We start from the raw sequence: 24,877 nt of genomic DNA, 5'->3' as shown, positions 1-24,877 counted from the left end.
CTCACGCCAATGCTCACACCATACTTTCATTACTCCCCAGTTATTCCCCTGTAGGCCAGCTGCCATGCCAGCTTGGATCCCGTTAATGCTCTAAAACTGGAACACAATTTCAAGGTCTTTGGGAATAGCCTGCTCTTTCTGGTCTTTTTATATTTATTTCTATTATCCAGAGTCACCTGTCAAGTGGCTGTGATTATGCATGCATGACTGGGCCAGGCCCATGCAAATCCTCGGGGCACTTTCACAGAGGGCTCGCTGACCTGTTTCCTGCTTTCATCCTGCCTCTATGTACCAATCGCAAATGGCTAGGAACTAAATCAACAGCACATTAAAGGCGGCGGGCGTGGAGGAGAGGGGCAACATGGCTAAAAAATTCCCCTCCCAACCCTGCCGTAAACAGCTTGGTATGTTCACGCAGAGCTGAACACATTCACCAATTCCTGAACAGTACTGTCTCTTATGCAAATGAGCTGGATTTAATTTCTGTTCAACTGTTCTCAATAAAAATATTAATATTACCCAGCCTGGTCTGTGTGTTTACTTGGCCCCTGTCTGGAGGCTGTGAATGCTAATGCATTTGAGTTTTAAATATTGATATACAGTGTAGAGCTCTGCGAAAATCAGTGATCCAGTAAGAAACAGCCTCAGACATATACAGCTGTCTCTGGAGGTACAATCTAATATCATGAGAGAAGGGGATGGCCAGTATTAGAGATGAATAGTGATAATTCAGGAGACCATTTTAAAGCATACTTTTGCAGTGTAATCAGCAGTGGCTTAGTTGGTCACAGGTCTGTCTTCATGGGGTCGTGGACAACAGAGAAAAACAATGCTCGTGGCAAATAATGAAATGCAACTAAACATATAAAATTGTGCATTCAGTAGGATTGCAAAATACATAGGCTTATCAACTTTTAAAAGGGATGATACACTGCTTCCCATTTCTTTTGTTGTTGATGTCAAAGCCATACAATCAAACTACAGTATTTTTGGTGTAAATTCATCTTGTCACTTAGAAGCTAGCACACAATGTTGCAAGTTGCATGACAAGCACTCATCCTCAAAAAACATAAACGAAACTATCAAATAAATAAATAATAATAATAATAATAATAATAATAATAATACCCATGCAGACTACATTATATACAAGTTCACTATAGACTAAATGTGGTTTGCCCTTATGTTTAACGTGTTTGTATGATGAATTTTTGGCTTCCTATATTAAAACAAATATTTGAAATTTTTTATTTTATGGACATGTTTGCTTACTTTTGTATAATCAATAATTATGGTCAAGTAATAAATAATTATACCACTGAAGCAAAACCAGTTGCACTATTTTTCACATTGTTACACTGTGAACACATTGTAAAGGTGGATTATCCTAACTTTTTCAGTGTGTTAGCGCTGTCAATTACAATGCATCAAAGATCTGAAGGGAAAACTTTGATCAATGTGTGTGTGTGTGTGTGTGTGTGTGTCTTTGTTGCCGCATCGTATCCAGGTTTCCCTGAGGTGTTGCCTGTGACATACAGCATACAGATTCAAGGTTTCCATTCATATTCATTGTAATGAAAATTGTTATTCCAGACACGATCTGAACAACACTCCCATATTCAAGTCCTCTAGTCACTTTTTTGTTGTTTGGTTTAATATAAAACACAAGCCTTTCAAATCAGTATTTTCATATTTTCATTGTCATAAACTTTAGAGGCAACAGCCTACCAATAACGCACCTGGCTTACTTGCTTTAGCAAAAAAATAAATAAAAATTAAATAAAAATCATACAATTTAAACAGAGTTTGAGCTTTGTGTCAACAGGTAAAAGCAGTCAGAAACTCTGTAGGTAATACTTAACCATCATATTCATTAAAATGTGGACAGTGAGGGAACAAATCATTCAGCTGTAGTACTCAGCCTATGAGGCCTAAAACCCTCAGTTCAGCAGAATGAGAGGAAAACCATCCACCCTCTCTTTGCAGTACAAACAATATAGCAGATATTTAAATTATTCATCCTGTATGAATGCTAGAGTCTCACAGTGCCAAAACTCCAGGCTCTCAATCGGCACTTTATATTCCATTTTATATTTTACAGCTTTGTTTACTCAGAAAGGGAGATACCAAACATAGCGGTCTACTGACAACAACGAATACAGTTATGTCTGCAAAGATTTGGAGTTCTATATAATTTTCATATACCATTATATCTTTTTTAAGTCAGTTGCATTTACCTTGCTGGCCAACAGGCAAATAATTAAGATCAACTGTCCTCACAAGGACAGTAAAACCTGAAATCTCTTTCATTTGACATTGCGTTAACCAGCATTAATTTCCCATACTTGATGAACATACTAAATAATGTCTTTATGAAAATAAATAAAAACTAAATGCAACAAGGTTTCTGTAAGGGTTATGTTTAGGGGTATGGTAAAGGAATAGATCATTAGCTCAGTATAAAGCAATAGAAGTCAATGGGTGTCCCTACATAAATGTTTGTGTGTGTGTTTCACATGACAGAAAGAGAGATGAATGAAAGCAGGACTAGCAACGAGAATGTATGTTGCTATAATGTATGTTCAGTATGGTCTTTCAGTAAAAGAGTCTGCTCATCAAATTAAATTTTTTTTATTGGCAAAACGTAATTTGTAATGCTTCCTGTACAGTGCGTGTCTCTGATGCTCATAATTGTACTTCTTTTCTCAGTCTGACAGAACGAATTGTCTCAATCTTGTTTCAATCTGTTTACCTCGATTCTCATATTCTTCTATTCAGCCACCTAGAACAAAGTTTGACTGTAAAGTCTATACCATGTGTATTGACATTACAGTATACCAACCAGTGATGTTTAAATGTCAGTATGACAGTGTGGCAGGGCCGGGTCGTGATCATACACAACCGGTACCTTATCAGGCTAATCAAGCCTCCGAGAGGGATAAAGGTTGACTGCGGAGGATTGTGCAGGAGAGAGAGATCGTTTACGGACATGTCCATCATGTGTGTTTGTCCATAACATGCATTAGTTATGTATTTACCCAGAATAGCCCAGTTTGGGTGTGCCCTCCTGTTTCTACTGGGGTCTTGAGGCGCAAGTGGTCTTGACCTGCCCTGGGGCCCTCTCCGTGGGGCCACGGTGATGGGACTGCTCCAGGGACCGTCACTAGTCCCTCCCTCTGTAAAGAGACTCACTATACTCAGTAACTTCCACTTAATGAAGTGAAAACTATTTAATGGCAGATTTTGGGTGTGGACCAAGATTAAGAAGACCGTATTTGGGCCTTATTTAGGCTTCTATTAAGTAGGTACTTTTCAATATTCCCACAAATGATGAAAAAGCAATAATGTATTGTAATACGTTACTTATAGATTTGTTAATGGAATCTTTTTGCAAATGGACTAATGAAGGGAAAATTGGGATTCAAAGACATCCTACATCAATCACAAAGCAGCGCAATTTACAGTACATCTGAAACTAGACAATGCTCTGCAAACAGATGAAGAACTGTACATTAGAGAGGGCACAATAGCAAATTAAAACCATAAAACAACAAGCTGAAAAAGTGAAGAGCACAAAAGGAAGTGGAAACCAGTAACACTCACAGTAGTAAAGGACACCAAGTCAGACCTTTAGAACCACTGGACCAAAAACTATGCAATGGGGACTCACATGAAAATAAATGGAGATGGCACAACAGGGTTAAACAGAGTCAGTATAAAGAGGATTGAAAGGTTAGACAAAAGAGAATTATGGGAGTATAGTTCTAAACAAAACAAGAGCAAGCACAGTAAGTCCAGGATACTGTACTGTCCAATACAGAGAATAACAGGAATTCCAAGATATTATTGAGTGCTGCACAGTCAAACACAATACATTCTGTTCTTTAAATGTGAAGGGTGTCATTTGTGTACCACTAGTTTCACAAAACAGAATGGCAAAAACAATGAACGTTTTCAATCAGGTTTCCAGAACATTGCCACCCCAAACTCAAGCCATTTTTTGACCCAATGCTGCTGTGTAGGGCTGGGGTGTGCTTCCCGTACAACTACGTAACTCACTGCCTAGCCATAGTACACCATAGCATTGGAGAAATTTACTAACTATTAACTTTTAACTAACTATTGTTTCCTGATACTGTATAATGTCACACATCCATCATTTGAAATACATTGGTTCAACAATATACAGTGGAGCTGTCTTTAAAACTGCACTAAGTAACTTGGTGCTATCTAGCGACATCTGTGATTGAAACTTAAAATTGCAAGTCATTTGCGGAAGAACACATTACGTGAATCGTATTTCGGCACTGCTCTTCTGGTGGATGCGGGAGCTTTGTGTGTGATCATAACTGGAGATATTCAGAGCCGGAGTCATAACATGCTATTTTCATGATTATATAATGTTACATGATTAAACATTTAAAACTGAAATATTACTTGCTTTAATGAAGATAAATTAACATATTTTGAATGAATGTGTTTTATCTACTATCTACTATTAACTACACTTATCAAATTAAGAGGTGATACTTGTGATATGGCTGATAATGCAAGAGAACTGTAATACTACAATTGTATGTCTATGCAGTATATCAAAGTTAACACACACTTAAAAATGCAGTATATCAGTTACAAGAAGTCAATTTCAGAAGTCATAAATATTAATAAACATGACACAGTAACTTCCCTCGACAACGTAGATACATTGCGATCAGTTGTTTGATTCAGAAAAGCATGACAAGCAATATTATCTTCAACAACCCTACCAGACAACATATCCAAGCATTATAGCAGGTAAATAACTTTGACAAACAGATACCAGATAAACATCCATTCAAATTGTTGTAATGCTGTGCGGAACTTTGTGAGTGTGACTGACTAAACTGTAGTTTCTTTCTTATTTTTAATGGCTACATGCAAACTAAAAGAGTGCGTTTCTTCCATCTACTGTTTACACGGGAACGAGACAGCAAGTTCTTCTTACCTATGTTCATGGACATAACGTAAAGACACAAGGATGTACGTCATAAGCCAGTGCTTCACGGCAAATCTGACCTGACAGCTCAAAATACAAATACTTTTTATAGGATTACCATAGTGAATCGAGGTAATATAAAGAACATTGTTTCGAACAATGGTTGTTTATGTACTCAATCAATAATGGCAATTTGTACAATTTTAACCAAAGTATCATACATAGTGCAGCTTTAATGATGTTATACAGGGGGCGAAGAATAACTTCTGTGGATATTAAATTATAATAGCTCATTTGCACATAATCCAGAAAGTTGTTTAATGCGTGAAAGCTGCTGAAGACAAAAAAGTGTAATGTAATAAATATAAATGTGACAGCTATATTGTGCTGCAATAGTGGGGTTTCCATTTACATCAGACTTCATGGTTCCCCCAATGCACTTGAGCTATTACGCACATGCACACTCTTATAAATTGTCTTATGCGTTAACATGGACACATAAGCCGTGTTCTGAGACAAAAGCTGTGTGTGTTTAAGCGCTTTTTCTTCACAGCCTTTACATTTGCGTTTACATGGTGTACTGCAAAACCCCACAGTAAGCAGTTTTATTAAGTGCATGTAAACGTGATCAGAGTATTGATAGATTGAACGTTATATATGGAATAAAAGATATAGAAGCTTCAGCGAAGTCAAATTATTTCCACACAGCAAACTAACAAAGAACTATGCTTCTAACCAAAGGTGAAGAGCTGTAGTTTCAACCACACAACTTTGTGATGCTGCTTGCGAATGTTTGTTGGAACTACTGTTTCGTGAAACACCAAATCATTATACTATGTTGGTAACGATGGAACTTACGACCATAGTTAGCTAATGATGCTTTCGGGAAACACACCTCTGGTTGGGATTCTCAAATAAGCAGAGCAATGTTTTGATTGTGCCACAGAATCACTGTATTTATGCTTTTTTTTTTTTCACTAAAAGTTGTCTCTGCACATTAATCTGGTAAAAAAAAAATTTAAAATCAAAAAATTATACACATTATCTTTATAGTGCAATAGCCAGATGAAGAACCTTAAAACCTATTAGGAATCTAGCAAGCACTTACACAATAATCCCAGATTGCTGTATCCCAGATCATCTGTATTATTGTGGTTATTATGGTTAAAAGCAAAAATGAAACAAATCCTATTAACAAAATAGCATATAAAATATATTTTTTAATAATAACTAAAGTATTCAGCAGAGATGATATAAAGACGTATGTTTACTGCAAAATATTGTGACTTGCATTGATAATGAATATTTGGATAAATTATATGGCAGCCCTTGTACTTTAATTTATATTTCTACCAAAGAGGATGACAACAGTGGATTTGAATGGGGGATTTGATAAATCGTAAGAGTTGTATGGCTGAAATACTGTAAGGAACAGATGGATACCGGTGTAGCTCTTTTTTTTAGTTCCTGGATATCTGTGAAGAGCAGCTGTGATTTAGACGAATAGAGAAAATAAAATAGAGGGACGTTCTGAGATGAAGATCAACACATGAGTGTAATCTAGTCCAATTGTAGGTCATGAAACAGAGTCATGATTAGAAGAGTCGGAGGCATGCTGAGATTAAAATTATGTATTTATGCCTCTCACCCTTCATTCATTTCCAACTTTTCTTTTCATTTTCTATCACTTGTTCTTTCATGCCCTGCCAGCCTCTCTCTTCCTCTCCCATCAAGCGCTCGCCAAATCCTTGGTGTAGCTGAGGTCTTGGTGAGATTGTCTGAGCCGATTTCTCATTATATTGAGAGGCTTTAAACTGTGAGTGACTGACTAAATTCCTTTCAGATATTTGTAGGCAGGGTAAACATTTCACCACTGTTTGGACAACACATACAGTATATGTTCAAATTGTTAGATTCATAATTACAATCACCAAAGTCTTGGAGTAGAGAAACATTTTGCCCATTATTATTTAAAGCTTTGAAATTCTGGCTTGAAACTCTTGAAGGTAAATCCCTTTGCAAGTGTATCTGTGAGTCTACGTAAATGGTGAAAAATGGGTGATAATTGGTATACCACAATATAAGTTCACAAGTTCACATGTTCATTCAAGGATTTAAAGTGTTATACAAGATAGGTCTGTCTCAATCTGTCACTGAAATGGCATCTGTTAAAAAAACGTAAGATGAAACTTACTGACTACTGAGTATTATTCTTTAATGATTAATTATTTCAATTATTTTGTATTAAGTAACTGCAACTGGCAGTTATATTTTGCCAATTTTTTACTTGTCAAAACCATTTTTTACTTCTTCACCTCTCACTTGCAGCTTGGCGATTTTTTTTATTTTGTCCCATGGATAAATAAATAGATTTAGCTAGTGTCTCCAGTACCCCTAACCAGGAGTCCTGGACTAGCTATAAATATTTTAGAGAAGTGTAGGACTGAGGTACTGTAAGCACCTGTTTACATATATTTGTGTTGTGTTTTCAGGATTAGATGAACAAGCTCCTGCCAAACTTTTGTTAAAATCTCCATTTACTGCAAGAGTACAATGCTATTGACAGCTAGATTTTCTAAGGATGTAAACAGAAGACATTGTTTCCTGTTTACATCCCTCCCACCTGTTTAAAACATAGGAATTATTTGGTAGCCCTATCTACCTACCTCCTGGCTGGCACTTGTTGCCATGGTAATTGTGTAAATTGTGGTGATTGGCTGAGGATAGAACTGGCACAGGCATCGCCTCTACTGATTCCAGCTGTCAGCAGTGTCTATTAACAATGATGAATCACTCTCCCACTTCTCAATCCAATCATAGAGACCACAGCAGGACTTAGATCTGGTCACTTTGACTAAATGATTTTTGGACAGCATGGGGCAGCATGCCAGAGTTTGGAGAGAGCACCCAGTTGATGCTCTGTGTTAGATTAAGCTATTAAGATTAAGCTCACAGAAAACTTTCTGTATTTTTACATTTTCAAAAAACATAATTTAGTATGATTTATAAGCTGTTTTCCTCATGGGGACCGACAAAATGTCCCCACAAGGTCAAAAATTCGGGTTTTACCATCCTTATGGGGACATTTGGTCCCCACAAAGTGATAAATACACGCTCACACACACACACACACACACACACACACACACACACACACACACACACACACACACACACACACACACACACACACACACACACACACACACACACACACACACACTTAAGTAACAGTAACATTAATACAAAACATTTACAAATAAGTGCTATTTGTTTTAGCATTGCAATCATTGAGGGAGTGAGCATTGTGCTACAGAGAGTGCAAAACAGCAGCATGAATAAATTATGATGGAAAACAGGGACAGCCATAACACTGAAAACTTCAAATGTGCAAAACAAAATTCCACAACCATAGACTTTGGTAGCATTTGTCACTTGAATGTTCTATCACAGCTACAGTATAATGTTTGGAGCTGAAAACCAGACATTAGTGGTATCAGAATTTTGTTTCTGGTGAAAACTCAGAAAGCCTGAATATAACTATAGCATGCAATTAATTGCAAATGAAAAAAAATTAAACAGCACAAGAAAAACTGTTGCACTACCATTCTGTGTCATACAGTTTATAAGGGTGCTTTCACACTTAGTTTGATTGCTTGGACTGAACCCGAGTTTGCTTCCTCCCCCTCCTGCTGCCCATGCTGGTCTGTGTTCACATCATATTATTTGGGTTAGAATTGCATTAAGTTTGTTAAGTTTAGAATGTGGAATTTTCCCCCATTCATCCATTATGTAGGTCTTTAGCTGCACAATTGTACGGGGTCTTTGTTGCCTTATGGTGTGCTTCATATCTCAATTGGAGATGGTCAGGACTGCAGTCAGGCCAATCTAGCACTCCCTGCTTGCACAATCATGCACTTGAAATCCTGGCAGTATGTGGTTTGAAGTTGTCCTGCTGCACTGCAAAAAATAAAAATAAACTTGTTTTCTCTTTAAATTAAGTTTATTTTGCTTACCCCATTGGCAGAATTGTTTTTCTTGTTTTGAGTCTAAAGTTCACAAAATGTAGTCAGATCTACATTTTATCTTAAATTATCTTAAAACAAGACTTAATATCTTATCCCATTTTGCTTGACAAATAAATAAATCATGTTTTAAGAAAGTTTAGATAATTTGACAGGAAAACAAGACAAAAATACTTGTCTAGAAAATAATTTTTTGCAGTGTTTAGAATGCAGGGACTTCCCTGGAAAAGACAGTGCTGGATGGCAGTATATGAACCTCAAACATTTGTAAATATCTGTCTGCTTTCATGGTATTCTCACAGATGTACAGATGTAGAGAACAACATATTAGATGGCCCTTTTCCTCTTTGGCCCAGATAACACAAGATATTTGTTTTTAAAAACTTTTTGAAATGTGGACTTCAGACCAAAAAACACAGTTCCACTGTTTCCATTTATGACGAACCCAGAGAAGTCGGCAGCACTTCTGGACAGTGTTGATGTAGGGCTTCTGTTTTGCATAGTAAAGTCTTAACTTGCATCTGTGGATGCAGAAGTGAGTGATGTTGACTAACAAAGGTTTACTAAAGTTATCCCAAGCCCATGTTCATGATATCCATTACAGATTAATGCCATTTTTAAGACAATGACGTCTGAGGGATCCGTGATCACACAAATTCAGAAGTGGTTTTGCTCTTGCCCCTTTGTGCACTGAGATTTGACCAGATTCCTTGAATCTTTTAACTCTATTGTGTACTGTACAGGGTGAAATGCCCAAATCCTTCCAATATGACTTTGTGGAACATTGTTCTCAAAGTGCTGGATTATTTGCTGAAGAATCTGTTGACAGATTGACAAGTCTTGAATGATCCTTGCTCTTGAAGGACTAGACTGTTTTTGGAGGCTCCCTATATACTAATGCATGATTTCCTCACCTGTTAAACATATCTTTCATATAGCCTTGTTATTTTAACTTGTCAAATTGTTATTAGTCTTAAAGGGGTCATTAATCGATAAATAACATTTTCCTTGATCTTATAAGAGGTCATAGTACTATAAAGTAAACATACTGTAAGTTTCAGAACTCAAAACGTATTTGTTAGTCCAAAAAAAGGTTTTATTGAAACCAATATTCCAAAACGACTAGTTTACTTCCTAGTCTGTATTACATAATAGATATGAATACGTCAGCACAAGTCTGCCTCTGCATAAACAGGTCAACACCTACTTCATCTTTGCCTCTTTGGCCCACCCACAGGTTTCGTGGTTAGAGCGGTGATAAGAGTTGGCACGGCAGGGATAAACACACGGATTATTTGAACAGAAAGTGCAAAGTTTTCAAAATGTTGTGCAGTGCCAAGTTGTGGAAAAATACTCTTTGCATTTGATTCCTAATGATCCTAACATTAGGAAAGAGTGGCTGACTTTTATTTTAAATGAAGTCCCGGATCACGTCAGTAAGACAGTTTCTTTGTTCACTTCATTTTACTATGGATTCTTTTTTCTTTTTTTTTTTTTTAACAAGACACAGTTCAACGCAGGCTTTGCAGAGACACTTAAATTAAAAGTTCATGCAGTGCCAACTATACTGGACCCGACAGAAATGTTGCAACAGAAAAGTGTGAGTATTCATTTGAATTGTATTGCTTCATATGTTACAGACTGTTAGATATGTATTGAGTATTTAAATGTTCTCTCATGTTAAATGTACTGGAAATGTATAAAACAATGACCACATCATTTTCCCTTTTCAATATAACTAATGTAACATTAACCCTGTCACTGATAACCATGTCACTCATGTTTATAACATCTGCTTGCTATGTTAGCCAGCTATAGTTTGTCCAGTGTTGCCAACTTAGCGACTTTGTTGCTAGATTTAGCAACTTTTCAGACCTCTTTAGCGACTTTTATTCAAAAAAGCGACTAGCGACAAATCTAGCGACTTTTGGACAAACCTTAGCTACTTCCATAGATGAAAGTCGCCAATACTGCCCCACGAGCGTGTGGTCTTGCTTTCCTGTCTGGACTCGGAGGCACACCTCTCTCTGCGTCTACTCTGTACAGTGAGACTGACAGAGAGAGAGGTGAGCAGGTGAGAAGGCAGAGCAGCACAATCAGTTGACCGCACGGCAGCTGACATAGACGTTTAACATGCACATAGTGGTTTGTTATGGCTGAACGCTGTGTGAGAGAAAAGATAAGTTACCGTCACTTCAAACTTTCTCTCTGAGTGATTGATAGATATAGGGAGTTAATAGGGTAGGTAAGCACAGAGAAGCAAAATGTAAATTAGACGTGGTGACGTCACAAATATGTTAATTAACGTGACGTCATGTAGCGACAATTAGCAACTTTTCGTGCAGGCTTTAGCTACTTTCCATTGAAACTAATTGGCAACACTGAGTTTGTCAGTGCAGTCAGTAATGTAGCAGATTGAAATCTAAGCAGAGCGTCTTTTTGCAGCTCAACAGTCAATGGTGCGGTGGTGGATTGTGTCTGTTGAGTGTTGATTTCACACTACATTGTTAACTAGCCGGTGAGAAGCAATGCTGTTAAGTAAAAAAACAACATACATCTTTTACTCTTCAAGACAACGAGGTTATAGCTAACTAGCTAAGCACGTAGCTACTTTCTTTGCTTGTCAGCTGAGCGGAAGCTAATGTGTAAACATGTATTCACCAAACTGTTTTGTTCAGGATTCGCAGTTTGTTAACCCCTTCAACCAAACAATTCCAGTCATTGTATTTACATAATGTAATATTTAAAAGTCTGGTTTTCCACTGTTGAAAGTTTCCCCTGAACTTGTATAGCAGAATAGGGTGTGACATCGCTGCCGCTGTTTATCTCTTGACTCGGCAGGTATAAATGCTTCTTGTTTTACAACCTGCCCTTAATTGACCGGCAGTATTCAAATAGTCAACATCTGACTGATACTAAACAGTACTACTGATGTTTATTAGATATTTATTTGAATTGAATGTATTCTTTATTTTAATGGTCAGCCATTGACTGATAGTGAACATACAGTACTGTTGTTTATTTAGCTATTTATTGTATTTTCATTTATTCTTTATTTTTATTCTATTATTCATTTCTAGAATTGGTTGACAATGTAGATTAATAATGTCAGATATTCTTTGATAAAAATATTTGTTTAAAAAAGCCTTCTGAGTACCTTTACATGGTCATTTTGGTGCAAATTCAGTGCATAATCCACATATCTGTTTTCATTCCAGCTTACAAATTAACAATATCGGCCACCATATCAGAAACTGGTGAATTTTCTCCCTCAAAATTCGGAATCGGAATCAGTCTCAAAAATCCCATATCGGTCGGGCTCTAATAAAATAATACCTATTACACAAATAGACAAGGAATACATATGAATTAGAGTGATTACTTACCATGCTGTCATAGACTGCAGTATCCGGTGTGGACCATCCAACACATTTGAAAAAAATTCCACATGCATAAAGGCGGGAGCATTGACACTAATTTCATTTGCAAAGATGAAAAAATCTTACATTATAAGTGGACCTCAGTGAACATTATAAAATAAAATAAAAATCAATGCATGACACCTTTAAATTGCCCCTGTCTCAACTTTTTTGGAGCGTGTTGCAAGGAAATTCACAAGAAAAAATGTCTAGGTTACGGATGTAACCTCCGTTCCCTGATGGAGGGAATTAGACGTTGTGTTGGAGAAGGGACACTAGGGGTCTCTCTTGAGCACCGATATAAGCCTCTAATCTATGAAAAAAGGCCAATGAGAAGTTGGCAGCTAGTATTTGCATACCCCGCGCCCGGACATACGGGTATAAAGGTGAGGATATACTAGAGTTCATTCAGGATTTTTCTGAGGAGCCAGTCAGGCCACTACACTCGGCTCAGCGACGTGGCCGGGAAGACACAACGTCTCGTTCCCTCCATCAGGGAATGGAGGTTAACATCCGTAACCTAGACGTTGTGTCTGAGAAGCAACACTAGGGGTCCAATTTAAATCACGTCATGCGCTGAGCCGTGTACGTGTTCTGCTGACACAGGAGCAGGCAGGTGTTTTTCATACCAGGATGACCGGCTATATCAGACTGCACGCACCCTTCCCCAATGCCCCAAAAAAGTCGTCAGAGTCCTTCTGGTTACCCTAGTCAGGGGAACAAGGCGACGCTTGCCAACCTGGGCTGGGTCTCTTTTCTCTCTATGTTTCTCGCATAGAGCAATAGACGGCCTGGCCCATACATGCATCGAGGGAAGGGGGTCTTACCCAATTTCCTATTCTTTCAGGGAGAAAAGACCCTGCAGAGACCACACCTACCCGGCGGGGAGGTAAAGTGGTGAATACATCACATGTGTTTTTAGGCGACACATGGGAGTGGTGCGGTGGTAGATCCAGCCTCATCGAGGGGAGTTGCAACAACATGGCGACCGGAACTGCCTAAGGAAAATGCGGGTCCGCTTCGTAAGGGGACCGTATCGTGGAGAATACACACAGGGGGAGTCCGAGTAGGAGTCCTCACCCTGTGGAGCACCTATTCCAGTACAGGGTAGAATGAGTACCCGCAGTGGATTGGGTCGGCAATGAGGGCTAGAGAGGAATCGACCAGGGATTCGAGGAGTGGAATCTCCTGGGAAAAAAGACGCACAATTTTACCTCAACCAAGGGAAAGGGCGCTATATGTGAGTGATTCACCCGGCCAGCCCATCAGCGTGTTACCGAGTTCTACTGGCTCGGACCTGAGAAAACACGTGATGAAACGGACTCATTCCTGAGATTGTAATATCTCGTAAAGGTGTTGGATGTCGCCCAACCCGCTGCTCCACAAATGTCGGCCAGGGAGGTACCCCTGGCCAGTGCCCACGAGGATGCAACACTCCTTGTTGAGTGAGCTCGGACCCGCAAGGGGGGGGGTACGGCCTGGGTGTGATAGGCCAATGAAATGGCGTCTACTACCCCATGGGAAAGCCTCTGTTTGGAGAAAGCGTTTCCTTTCCGCTGTCCCCCAAAGCATACAAAGAGCTGCTCAGAACGTCTAAAGCTCTGCGTGTGGTCCAGATAGGTACGCAAAGCACGTACCGGACACAGCAACGAAGGGGCTGGGTCTGCCTCCTCCCGGGGCAGCACTTGCAGGTTCACTACCTGGTGGTAGGAACCTTGGGCACGTAGCCCGTCGCAGTCTTAGGATCACATATGTGTCTGCCGGACTGAACTCCAGGCAAGTGTCGCTGACAGAGAACGCTTGCAGGTCCCCGACCCTCTTGATGGAGGTGAGCGCGATCAGCAGGGCAGTCTTAAGAGAGAGGCCCTGATCCAACTGATTCTAGCGGCTCAAAGGGAGGTCTCTGGAGGCCCGCGAGGACTACCAAGAGGTCCCAGGAGGGGAACAGGCTTGGCAGGGAGGGATTTAATCTCCGAGGACTTTGTACTGGAACACCTGGCCGTCGAACGCGAACCGTAGAAAGGGGAGTTTGGGCAAAGCCTGGTTGAAAACTCATAAGTTCAAGATCGGTCGTAAGCCTCCGCGCTTCCTTGGGTACGATGAAGTAAGGGCTGTAGGGATCCTTCTTCATCTCGGTTGGAGGGACAGGCTCTATCGCATCTTTAAGTAAGAGACGATTCCACACGCAGGGATTTGGCGTATTTGCTGTGTACTGCGGTAAAGCGGACGCCCCTGAAGGAGGCGGAGGCCTGGCAAACTGAATTGCGTAACCGAGTCGGATGGTCCTGGCCAGCCAGCGTGATGGATTGGGGAGTGAAAGACACGCATCCAAGCTCCGTGCTGGGGCGCTAAGGGTACGATAGGTTTTGACGTACATGGCGGGGCTTTGCAGCGGGGCGGAGCAGGTTGTACTGCGTCGTGAGGCGAGGAAGCGTTGCTGGACCACAGGGGTGGCCATAGCCCTTTCGAGTATAGCAGTGTCCTCTGGACTCGTCAGAACCGGCCGACCGGGGAACAGTCGTGGGGCTGAGGGTCCGCGAGAACAGCGTCTGCGGGCCAGGTGACCCAGAAAGAGGAAATTGCTCTGTTAGTAAAAAACGTGCAAAAAGAAAGTACCTTCAAAAAGAAACCCTCGGCGAGCAGACGGGGCATGGCCCCTGGTGGCAGATTTGCAGCAGGGCAGGATGTGTAAATGGCCTCCGTCTGCTTCTTCAACGCTGAGGACTGCTGGGCGGAGTCGTCTATGGTGCCGCCGAATGGACGGAGCTGGGAGACGGGGGCATTCGAAAAGGCGCCCGTATTTCGACCAGGTCCAGTCCATAGGTTGCGTTTCTGGACCACAGCGCTTTTGACCTTCGTGGCCCTGGGGGGCGCAATCGATCTTTGAGCGTAGTTCCTGCAGCACATCAAAAACAGGACTATCCAAGTGCAAGTTTGAAGTGCCTTGGCCTGGTGTTGGTTGCAGGAGGGGTCGTGGCATTCAAGGCGGAAGGGGTCTTGGACCGATCCACCGTCGAGGGTAGTGAGAGCGGAGGAGCGAGGAAGCCGGTTCGTGAGTGGCGCACATGCCTGCGGAACCAATCAAGTAGCCGTGAGGGGGTGAGGGGTCGGTATTTTATGGTCCAGCCTATCATGACAAAAGAAAGCCGCGACCGCAATGCTGCCACAGCTATGCCACCAGACCAAGTTTAGTTTGGAGTGTTTGGGGATCTCTTGTTCGCGTGGCCAGTCTAACTGTAATCTACCTCAGTCACTTTATTATTGTGCGTGGAATGTTCAGAGATTCACATCCCCCTCGTGAACCGAAGAGGCGCCGAAGCGCACTTCAGGCTTACGAGAAGGATCAGCTGGATCTGGGGAGAGAGCAAGCGATAGGGACGGACTCGTCTCTCGCTCCTCAGTCAGATCTATGTAAGAGCCCCACGATGAAAGAGTGGGCGCTGGCTCTTGGAAGTAAGTGAGACAGATCGCAATGCTCGCACTCGCACCCAATGCAAGAGCAGCCAAACACAAAAAACAAAACTGGTCTGTGTCTGTTTCAGCCATAGAGCCTAAACACGGGAACACACGCTGCTTCACACTCATTCTTGGAAAGGAGAAAAGGTTTTCCGCACACTGCCTTACAAATTCTAACTCCTAACAGAGGAAAAGAAAGTTCTGACAGCTTGACAAGCACAACACACAGACTGGAGACAAAAGACCTGACGATGCACCTGTGATGCATCTATTTACAGCCCTGCTACTGGTGCATCCTATGATGTCACCAGCAGAGGCTATAAATTCTAGTAAATTTCATTGACGTGTTGCACACATATATTTACAGCTGGTCACTCCTAAAGAGGTTCCCAAAGCGCTAAATCAGCGCAGCATCAAAGTGTAGCTTTTTGATAGGGAACAGTATAGGAGGAAAACATTTGTGAATAGTGTGATTTGAGTTAAAGAATTAACATTTATGATACCCGTGTTATCAGAGTTTACTGCTGATTAAGAATATATTATTAAACATACACTTAGCCAACACTTCTGAAGATTTCAGTTTTTCACAATTTAAGTAGATAGGAGCTGTCATTGCATTCCTATAGCTTAGATAGAAAATAAAGTAACTGCATGAGGTCATTGCCTTGATGGCCTAAAATAAAATAGTGAAACTTCATAGAATAAAACAGATTTAACGGTTTGACCTCTCAGGACCTTGTGTCACACTACAGAACTACTCTGCATTTTTAGCTTTATAATCTTCTAAACTGTACTGCTATTGTCTACCTCAGCATTAGCAACAGACGAATAATCCTCTGATCCACCACAACGGAAGAACTAGGCAAAAGGAAAAAGAGAGAAACAAAGAAATCAATGGTTTCTTGTACTCACAGCTTCAAGTTTCTATTTTAACATGCCATACTATTGATTAGCTTTTGAAGCGGATGCTTCCCTGAGCAGCAGCTAGCTCCAGGAGGATAGAAGAGAGTTTAGCAGAACAAAACCCCAAAAATAGAGAGAAGGGAGCTGGGAGATGATAGCCTGATGCTTCCTTCTTGGCCCACCTGATATGTGCTAGCAGTGCAATAACAAATACGTCTTGAGAGTGGCCAACACAGAGTATCCAACATGAAAGTCTTTTGTGTTGCATGATGGACTTTCCCAGAACAGCAGCACGGTGCACCAAGCTTTTATTATAAGAATGGAAGGCTGACTTTGAAGGCTGAGCAGTTATAGAAGAGCTTGCCAAGCACTGTGCTCTCACTTATGCCAAGATGAAAAGAGTTCCGGTGTTTTGTATGAAGAGAGGAATCAAATACAGCACAGAGCAAAGGTAGGCAATGTGTGGAAACAACAGAACTGTAAGTGGCAAGTGAATGTAGATGCTAAATACGCACTAATTAACTTGGAAAACATGTTTTACATGATTAGAGGTTGACAGATTTATCGTTTTCAAAAAGGAATTCCCGGTGGATTTTGGGCTTTAATAGTGGCGCTTCATGCATCAAATCTTTACTTATGAATCATTGAATAAATAAATTGAATTATAGAATAAATGTAATACAGATATTTTCTGGTTATTATTGGGACTTTTGGTTGCACAATAAACTGCACCTGTGATTGCATAGATTTTAGACTCAAGTAACCTTTATGCCTGAGCTGCCCCTTCACACACTTAATTTTTAAGCGTTCCAGCGCAATAAAAGAAACAAAACGTAGGTGTTTCAAGACGCTTAAATCTGAAAACTTGACACAGCACCTAAAAAACATGGCACTCCTACACAAGATGCTAAAAAAACTGTTCGATGCAGCACAATGGTCAAAGACGACCATCTAGCACATGTTTACATAGGAAAACATAGCGCATACAAAAACATGTAAATGTACAGCCTCTTACATGAACTCCATGTTTTGTTTTGTTTGTCTGGATCTGATTAACAAAGCGCTGATGCAGCCCTAGTTGTCTACATTTGCCAACAGCTTCACAACATGATATCAGTAGGGATTTTCAAAAGGGTTGCACATATAACGTGAAAGGACATACAACTCACACTTTCCAAGGTTTAAAAAAAGGAAATAAGATGCTATAACCTTCAGCAAAACCAGAGAAACACAGTTGATCATTGTTTAAACATCACAACCATGAAGAAATGCAAGATCCTGCTTAATCCTGTGAATTAAAGGAGGAGAAGTGGGATAGGATACCTGCACAAAAGTAAAGAAATATTTATTTCAAGGGTGAAATTACATTTGTTAATATCAGAGTGTTGGACTTCTTTCACATCTCCAAAATGACAGACAAACAGTGGCATTGAAGAAAAAGCACTTTGCAAAGCCCAAGAAACTATCCATTTATACAACATTTCATCTTTATTCATATCAGTGCTTTCTGAGATTGTTTGATGTCCTATTCTTTTTTTCATGGCTACCCCATCATTTCAGTAATTTCAGCCCAGCCAACTCAGGCCGTAAAGCAGACTGGCTATTACACTTTGTGTCACTTTCTCCCAGGCCCCTTTTGACTCACAGGGCCAATGAGAACTAATTGACAATTGGCTGACATTACCGATTACTTTACCAACAAACTCCACAATTTACACCATGCATCTCCATATCTATAACAGCTCTTGTTTTCCTAAACTGGTACATTTTTATCCCCCCCCTTCAAAAAGATTGAATTACCATCATGAGGGCCTTTTTGTGAATTTCAATGGTTCTAAGGTTGTTCTAGTTCAGATATTTTGGAATGGTATGTGGGTGAAATTGGTCCAGATACAGTATGACAGTGTGCCGGAATAAGAGTGTTCAGCCACTTCGTTTCTCTCTGTTCTCCTCTTGCATAAAACCTAATGATGTGGAGGTAATGCAAAGTCAACTCAGATCAGAGAAAAAGAGATTGCAAAAAAGTGTGAATAAACTAGCTGTGAAAAGTGGTGGTTTCCTCAAATCTTTAAGATTACTGCCTTCTACTTACATTTATTTGACTAATTCCTTCCTTTTTATACTTTCATACAGTTTCTTATTACAGTTGGAAAATTCTACTTAATTTATTTTCCCCTATATCTTGAGTTTAAGCTAAATAGTGTTCTGCTGAAAAGCCCCTTTGAGTTGTTTATTAAAAGTTATACCTTTGAGTTGAAGCCCAAGTTTCCTGTGTCCTCCTTTCCCTCCCTTCCTTGAACTTTACAAATAATAATAATAATGAAATGCAAAAAATAGTTGCATAAAATAATCTATAAATGGATGAATAGATTAATTAGTAAACAAATAAAGTTATTTGTGTGGACAAGTTAATAACATCAAAGTGGTGGCATGATTAATGCAGACAAATGTGTAAATTAGACTTAGAGAGAGGAGAAAAATGTCAATAACTGCATGAAAATCTCCTGTATTGGCTAATCCCCATCTCCTCTTCCTCCAGCTTCTAAACGTTTCAATATTTTGCACTGTGTGATAACACGGTGAACCTCAAAATATTCAATTAATGCTTGTAATTAGCTGGACCATACAAAGGGCCATACACAGGACCTTGTTTATATCGAGAGAAATGTGTGAAAAAAAAATATTACACATTCACGCCTGATTATGGAAGCAGATTGTGTAAAAGAAATAGATCGTTCGGCACAAAATTATTGTAAAACAATATGTAAATATGTAGTTAATTACGTTGAATATTTAAGGCAATATTTTTAAACAAATATTGGCATGGTAAATTACAAATTATTGTAACGTTATGCACAAATATAATAAAGTTACAATGACGAGCAGCACTATACTTTCACATTTCAGCACTGTCACACGGACAGCGACTTTCTTGAGTAGCACATAAAGCACGTCCTCACAATTTCATATTATGTGCAGTTTTGGGAAACACATGTAAATAATAACAAACATTCGTAAAATCGCTCATAGAAAACGCTCTAAACCACTGAGATCGATCATTATTGGGAAAATAAACTATGGTTAGTTCATCTTAGTCAAATCTCCATCTCACGGATTACATTTATAATCCTCACAAAGTGTGTTTACATTTATTCAGGCCATTTAAAAGCAAAACATACATATACATTTATGAGCAGAGGGGGGCAGCACCCGCCAATCCATTCCATCTGCAGAAACTGTAGTAAGTGACATAGAACAGAAACTTTGACCCAGACATCACTATGTATTTGTATTTGTTTTATTGGCACTGAAGCATATGAGGACACTTCAGGCAAATAAGGGGCAATAGATCTGAGAGGGAGAAAGTGTCAGAGCATTGAATAAGCCATTTAATCGAGTGGAAAGCAGACATCAGTACAGGTAGAACCCAGCAGGATACTCAGCAGGACAACGGAAAGGGGAAGAGGTAGTTTTTTTAAGAGGACTCAGAATGTTTCATACAGATAACACACAACCAGTCTCAACACCCCAATATAGTGCAGCTGTGTTTTCTAAAGGGAGACCATGACATGAGAAAAATCCACATTTTTTGTGACACTTAGCCCGTTGTTTTTATTCTTAAATAGGCTCTCAGTGATGCTATACAGAGGTTTTCCAAGTTTAAAGTGTGCGATTTCAAAAAACAAAAACCTGTTTTCACTTTGTACTAATATAATAATGGTGCTATAAAGATGTACCAGTGCTGATGGAACTGATTTACGGCAAGAACATTTTATGGTCTAAGATGACTAAATCGAATGTGCATAAATCATTACTCAGAATGTTATATCTGACAAAATGGATGAGCTGTGAAACAAAAATCTCTGCTCCTAAACTACAGTATATGAATTTAAGACATTATTTAAGGTATTAGGCATTATATTTTATGTTTTTGGAATACTGAAGTCTTCTAAGTAGCACAACTCGGAAAACAAATTAAATATGAGGCTAGCGGTTTTGTAGTGGACTTAATTTATAAAGGATCATGAGGATTACTAGATTGGTGAGATATAGGTTCTGCTGCAGCACTGAGATGGCAGATACAATTCTTTATGCTTACAACTATACCTCCAGCAGATTAAAAGCATTTTACAATAAATCTAGATAAATAAAAGATAAATTAGTTTAGTTCAAACTGACTTAGTAAAAACAAAACCAAACAACACAACACAAAACAAATAACAAACCAAACCAAACCAAAAAATAAAAAATAAAACAAAACCAAATCAAACACAAAACAAAACAAAGGCAAACCAAACCAAACCAAAATACAAAACAAAACGTTTTATCTGATGCGATGAGGAGGAAATGTGGAACTGTGACCTACTACTCACAGACACCCAAACTAGTCTGCCCTGCCTATGTGTCTGTGTCATAAATCCCCATGTAGGTGGGGAACTGATTCCCCGCTTGGCCTGTTTCTTAGCCAAGGAACTAAGCCGTCAATCAATGTAAAGAGCTTTTCCAATGTGGAATAAGGAGCACCCTCAGATTTAGAGCACACTGCCATAACTCTCTCTATTCTCACAACCGCAAAAAGATAGAGTGCAAGGGAAAACAATAAGGAACATTTTATTTTAATTACTGTGGTGTTTACTGGCTTACTCTGGTTCCCTAAGGAGAGCTCTAACCAGGCTTTCCGGTTTTTCACTTTCATTATTTTGATTGGCATGACTTACCAGTGACACTGGATTTGAAAAGTTTAAATTTCCTTAAATTATAGTAACTCGAGCAACTGTTTTTCCCCTCAACATCTGTATAAGCAGCGAGTCAGACTTTATAAGCCAACATATTTTCAGACAGCATCTGGTGACAACACTGTGGATTGGCGACTCTCTCACAATTTCCTGGAATTTATTCAAAATCTTCAGACCAATTTGTATGGCTGGACAATGATTTATAGCTAAACTAAATGTTTTACCTGATTTCAATCTAATTGCATTAGAGAATAGGTATATTTAAATTTTACCTGTCTTATACAGTAATTCAAATAAACCCATGCAAACTGTATTTTCAGTATGCAATGGTTTTACACAGAAAAAAACAGTAATAGGAAAGATATGAGAAAAAATACTTTATTTATTAATTAATTCATTATTTGCAGCCACTCTATATAGAAAAAAAATAACTATTAATACATTTTATTTTTAAGTTTTATTGATTGATTTTAAGTTCATTCATTATTGCGTTTATATTAAAATTATTTTAGAATTACTTAAAGCATATCTTTAAGCTACACAAAGTTATGTGACAGTGAGCTTAGATAACTAAAATTAAATATTTTGTCCAATTTGAAGAATTTAAAAAATACTTCAACCTTACAGGTGTAAAGTTTATACTTACTAATGAGACTGCAAAATAACATATTGGGTTCTCCCTCTTTCACACTCAGAGGTCTATGTCAAATAAATTAATTGCTTAAAAAATAAACTTCACTCTGACTTCATTTTGTGCTGTTAAACCTTTGCTATCACCATCTGTTGTGAACACCGTTGACAGTGCATCTTAGCTCTTTTTTATTGGGTTCCTCTCCATGGTGAAGAAGGGAACAACATTGACACCTAGAGGATGATCCAAGTAAGCATCCTGCATCTCAGGCCAGATTTACATTACCCTTCCTACCCTCATAAATGTTTTTGCCTCAGTAACCTGAGGCATATTTATAAAGTAATTTCATTTCAGCCAAACCCAAAATGAACAAATTTAAAATGCAACTGACACACCAGCAACACTGTCAATAAGCTACATCAGTGTACAGTATTTTGATGGTCCACTGAGCAATAACCATGAACATTCAGAACTATATCTCCCCATGCAATATCCAGATGATCAGAAACCGTAAGATAGCATGCATTCACAAGGGCATAAAGAGGAAAAAGTGGGAGGACAACAAGTAGGACATGAAAAAACATTCTCTTTTTACTGTACTTTATGTACCAACCCAGCTGGTTGAACAATTACTATACATGTACATGTCAATGTTTATCATTTACATAAGCTCTTGGGAACATAAGATTTTCCAGTTGTGGTTAAAACTAATGAAGCTGATTAAAAATTGTGAATCCTACCTGAATAGATGGGTGCCAGTCGAAATATATCTGAAAGCCGGGTGTTCACAGGCTCATATGGTGAATCCTCAAGTAAATCATTCCCTGTAATAAAAAAAATAAAATAATCATAAATAAATTAAATGTGGCTTGAGAAGAAATATATTTAGTATCAATAAATACACATATAATGCTATATCAATTATTCATAAATGTATTATGTTGTTATTAAATGTGTGTTTTAAGCTACAATCCTGGTAATATCCTCTCAATTTGTTTGTTGGAAATTGCTATTTGGGTCATTGATTCATGGAACTGGTTTACATTTCCGTGGCCAGTTTCTGGTTGATTAGGTATACTGGTCAGTTGAGCTGAGAGAGTTCCAGCCCCCCCAGCACATGAGCACACACATTATCATAAAGCATCAGAGAAAGAAGACCAGATGACAGCACACTCCATAAACTTTAATGGACACACTCAGAGAGCCATTTGAAGACTTTTCAGTCACCCTATTTGATAACTTAGCAAAGCAATTTCTTGGCTCCTACTGTGAGGTGGAATAAAACTGAACAGAGCTCAGTATTGCTGGCATGTGTAAACAAAGGCTGCTTAGTCTTTAATATAAACAATGCCATAGGAAAAAAATATGTGTACCATACAACTGCAGTCTAAACAAAGCTACGTATGGTCACAGCATTAGATGTTTACAGTGTACTGTCTGTGAAGACAAGGTCTGCGCACCCTGTAAATGCTGATAGATTCCCCAGTAGATGCGCAAGCAGTTCTTCTCTTTCTTCATGCCTCTTTTACACCGGCAGTTGTACAAGGGGCTCTGCTTTAGAGCGTCCAGAGCAATCCGACATTCATCCTTCGCCTCCATTCCAGTCACCATACTAAAGTTGCTCTCCCTCCCCGCTACGCACTGCCTCATAGTTCGATACTTTGTGCTGCATCCCGATTCCTTCAGACAGAGTTCGTTCGCCTTAACGCAGTCCAAGCGGTTTGCACTAGTAAAGAAAGAGTCCTCAGCAGATAACAGCACATCTGTACAGGACGATAACAGAATTAATGACATTACTAAAAAGATCTCAATTTATTTAAATGACCTCAGAGGACAGTCTTCCGACATCAAAACTCAATTAACTGCATTTAATGACATGCACTTAATTATTATAGGCGAAACTGATACTGCAAATTCTTATAATAATAATAATAATAATAATAATAAAGTGTATGGATACATGTGTAATAATAATGTACAAGAAAATAAAAGGGATTTAACAAATTCAAGCTGCTTTAAAGACAAAAATATTAAAGCATTGCTATTTTAAGTTGAAAGTAAAACAGAGCTGGCCCTACATATTTCTAGATAAAAGACATTCAAAGTAGGCTGTATGGAACAGCTATCCAACTAGCAGTCTGTTTTCTACAGCCTGAACTTGGAGATCAAACATGTGGATCAATAGAACCACAGTCTGAATAACTCTTTCTGATGGTCTTATGGTCAAATCAGGGTGTTAATCAGAACTACTGCGCTCTATACAAATCAATCTCTGCACATACAAAAGAGCATGCCGACTCACCAAATAGTGGTAAAACGATGTAAATTACGGCGATGATCATTTCGCTTATTATCCGTGGGCAACACTCGCTTAGTTTGTTCGAACAAGCAATTTATTGTTTTGACGACCAAAAGAATCCTTCCTCATTCAGGTCCATTGAAACATCGTTGGTCAGAATGCACATCCAGAGTATACAAAGGGGGAAAAAATCCCGTCACCTGGTCCAAAACTGTCACTAACCGATATGGAACAGTTTCTTATCTTAAAACACGTGGAGAATGGAACAAACGAGCAGAAGATGAGTCGCGAGGCAGCAAAATATAACTCCAGCTCTCAAGATATGCGCATGCGAAGGAGCGCGCGACAGTTCTGTGGCATTCAGCTGCGCTGAAACCTAAACTAAAAACCCACACGCGACTCAGTTCACTCTCAGCGTTTCAGCTTACAACAC

At 39.2% G+C, this 24,877-nt stretch overlaps 1 protein-coding gene and 1 long non-coding RNA gene across 2 annotated transcripts in view; one reads left to right on the top strand and one right to left on the bottom strand.

The window, feature by feature from the left end:
• Window positions 1-462, top strand: part of LOC127660634 (uncharacterized) — a 115,905-nt gene extending 115,443 nt beyond the window's left edge. The window contains exon 3 of the long non-coding RNA XR_007972662.1: window positions 171-462. This is a non-coding gene — a long non-coding RNA (uncharacterized LOC127660634). The remainder of the gene's footprint in view (window positions 1-170) is intronic.
• Window positions 1-24,877, bottom strand: part of gfra1a (gdnf family receptor alpha 1a) — a 153,580-nt gene extending 128,703 nt beyond the window's left edge. The window contains exons 1-3 of the mRNA XM_052150977.1: window positions 24,448-24,877; window positions 23,606-23,908; window positions 22,886-22,969 (exon numbers count right to left, since the gene is read on the bottom strand). Of these exons, the coding sequence (XP_052006937.1) occupies window positions 22,886-22,969; window positions 23,606-23,908; window positions 24,448-24,487 (427 nt within the window). The 5' untranslated portion in view covers window positions 24,488-24,877. The remainder of the gene's footprint in view (window positions 1-22,885; window positions 22,970-23,605; window positions 23,909-24,447) is intronic.

This window comes from Xyrauchen texanus, chromosome 20 (assembly GCF_025860055.1).
Source record: "Xyrauchen texanus isolate HMW12.3.18 chromosome 20, RBS_HiC_50CHRs, whole genome shotgun sequence".
Taxonomy (NCBI): Eukaryota; Metazoa; Chordata; class Actinopteri; order Cypriniformes; family Catostomidae; genus Xyrauchen; species Xyrauchen texanus.
Note: the sequence above shows the minus strand (reverse complement) of the source record. Positions and strands in the feature narration are given on the sequence as shown.